At 46.6% G+C, this 1837-nt stretch overlaps 1 protein-coding gene across 1 annotated transcript; it reads left to right on the forward strand.

Annotated features, from left to right (window-relative positions):
• Positions 1-326: 326 nt before the first annotated feature.
• LOC103807531 (DNA ligase 1-like) lies at positions 327-1252 on the forward strand (the record flags this gene model as incomplete). Its single annotated transcript, XM_009083398.1, is given in 2 exon segments — positions 327-458; positions 686-1252. Coding segments are annotated over 2 exon segments (699 nt in total), but the record flags the coding sequence as incomplete, so codon positions are not given.
• Between the last annotated feature and the right edge of the window lie 585 nt (positions 1253-1837).

Genomic DNA, 1837 nt, shown 5'->3' on the forward strand with positions numbered 1-1837 from the left:
AGGAGGAGGAGGAGGAAAAGGAGAAGGCTGAAGAGAAGAACAAAGAGCTCAAGAAGAACAAGGAGCTCAAGGAGAAGGAAGTCAAGGAGAAGAACAAGGAGGAGGACAAAAGTCAAGGAGTTCAAGGAGGACACGGAGAACAAAAGTCATGGAGAAGGACAAGGAGGAGGAGGAGATGAAGAAGGAGGAGGACAAGGAGGACAAAGTAGTCAAGGAGAAGGTCAAGGAGGAAGAGAAGGAAAAGGGGCTCAAGGAGAAGGAAAAAGAGGACAAGGAGAACAAGGAGGACAAGGAGAAGGACAAGGAGCTCTAGGAGAAGGAAAAGGAGGAAGAGAAGGAAGAGAAGAAGGACAAGGAGGAGGAAGTTCCTCAAGAAGAAGGAGAAGGAGGAGGACAAGAAGCTCAAGGAGAAGAACAAGGAGGAGGACAAGGAACTCAAGGAGGACAAGGAGAAGAAAGTCACGGAGAAGGAAGTGAAGGAGCTCAAGGGGAAGAATCAGGAGGAGAACAAGGAGAAGAACAAGGAGGACAAGAAGCTCAAGGAGAAGGAAGTCAAGAAGAAGAACAAGGAGAAGAACAAGGAGAAAAATAAGGAGAAGATCAAGGAGAAAAATAAGGAGCTCAAGGAGAAGAATAAGGAGCTCAAGGAGAAGAATAGAGAGGAGGACAGAAGGAGAAGGCCAAGGAGGAAGAGAAGGAAGAGAAGAAGGACAAGTAGGAGGAAGTCAAGGAGGAGGACAAGGAGGAGGACAAGAAGCTCAAGGAGAAGAACAAGAAGAACAACAAGGAGGACAAGGAGAAGGACAAAGAGAAGAAGAAGGAGCTCAAGGAAGACAAGGAGAACAAAGAGAAGAACAGGAAGGACAAGAAGAAGGACAAAGAGGCCAAGGAGAAGAACAAGGCCCTCAAGAAGACGAAGGAGGAGGAGAAGAAGAAGAAAGTCAAGAAGAAAAACAAGGCGAAGAACAAGCAGAAAAATAAGGAGAAGATCAAGGAGAAAAATAAGGAGCTCAAGGAGAAGAATAAGGAGCTCAAGGAGAAGAATAGAGAGGAGGACAAGGACAAGAAACTCAAGGAGAAGAACAAGGAGGAAGAGAAGGAAGAGAAGAAGGACAAGGGAGAGGACAAGAAGCTCAAGGAGAAGGAAGTCAAGAAGAAGAACAAGGAGAAGAACAAGAAGCTCAAGGAAAAGGAGAAGGACAAGGAGAAGAACACTCAAGGAGGACAAGGAGCTCAAGAAGAAGAAGAAGAAGGAGGACAAGGAGAAGAAAGTCAAGGAGAAGGAAGTCAAGGAGCTCAAGGGGAAGAATCAGGAGGAGCACAAGGAGAAGAACAAGGAGAAGGACAAGGAGCTCATGGAGAAGGACAAGGAGAAGAACAAGGAGCTCAAGGGGAAGGACAAGAAGAAGAACAAGGACAAGAACAAGGAGAAGGACAAGGAGCTCATGGAGAAGGACAAGGAGAAGAACAAGGAGCTCAAGGGGAAGGACAAGAAGAAGAACAAGGACAAGAACAAGGAGAAGGACAAGGAGCTCATGGAGAAGGACAAGGAGAAGAACAAGGAGCTCAAGGGGAAGGACAAGAAGAAGAACAAGGACAAGAACAAGGAGAAGGACAAGGAGCTCATGGAGAAGGACAAGGAGAAGAACAAGGAGGACAAGAAGCTCAAGGAGAAGGAAGTCAAGAAGAAGAACAAGGAGAAGAACAAGAAGCTCAAGGAAAAGGAGAAGGACAAGGAGAAGAACAAGGAGGACAAGAAGCTCAAGGAGAACGAGGAGGAGGAGAACAAGGAGGACAAAGAAGAAGACAACACCCCAACCCAACCCAACTCAACCCA

Source organism: Acanthisitta chloris, unplaced genomic scaffold (genome assembly GCF_000695815.1).
Source record: "Acanthisitta chloris isolate BGI_N310 unplaced genomic scaffold, ASM69581v1 scaffold1030, whole genome shotgun sequence".
Taxonomy (NCBI): domain Eukaryota; kingdom Metazoa; phylum Chordata; class Aves; order Passeriformes; family Acanthisittidae; genus Acanthisitta; species Acanthisitta chloris.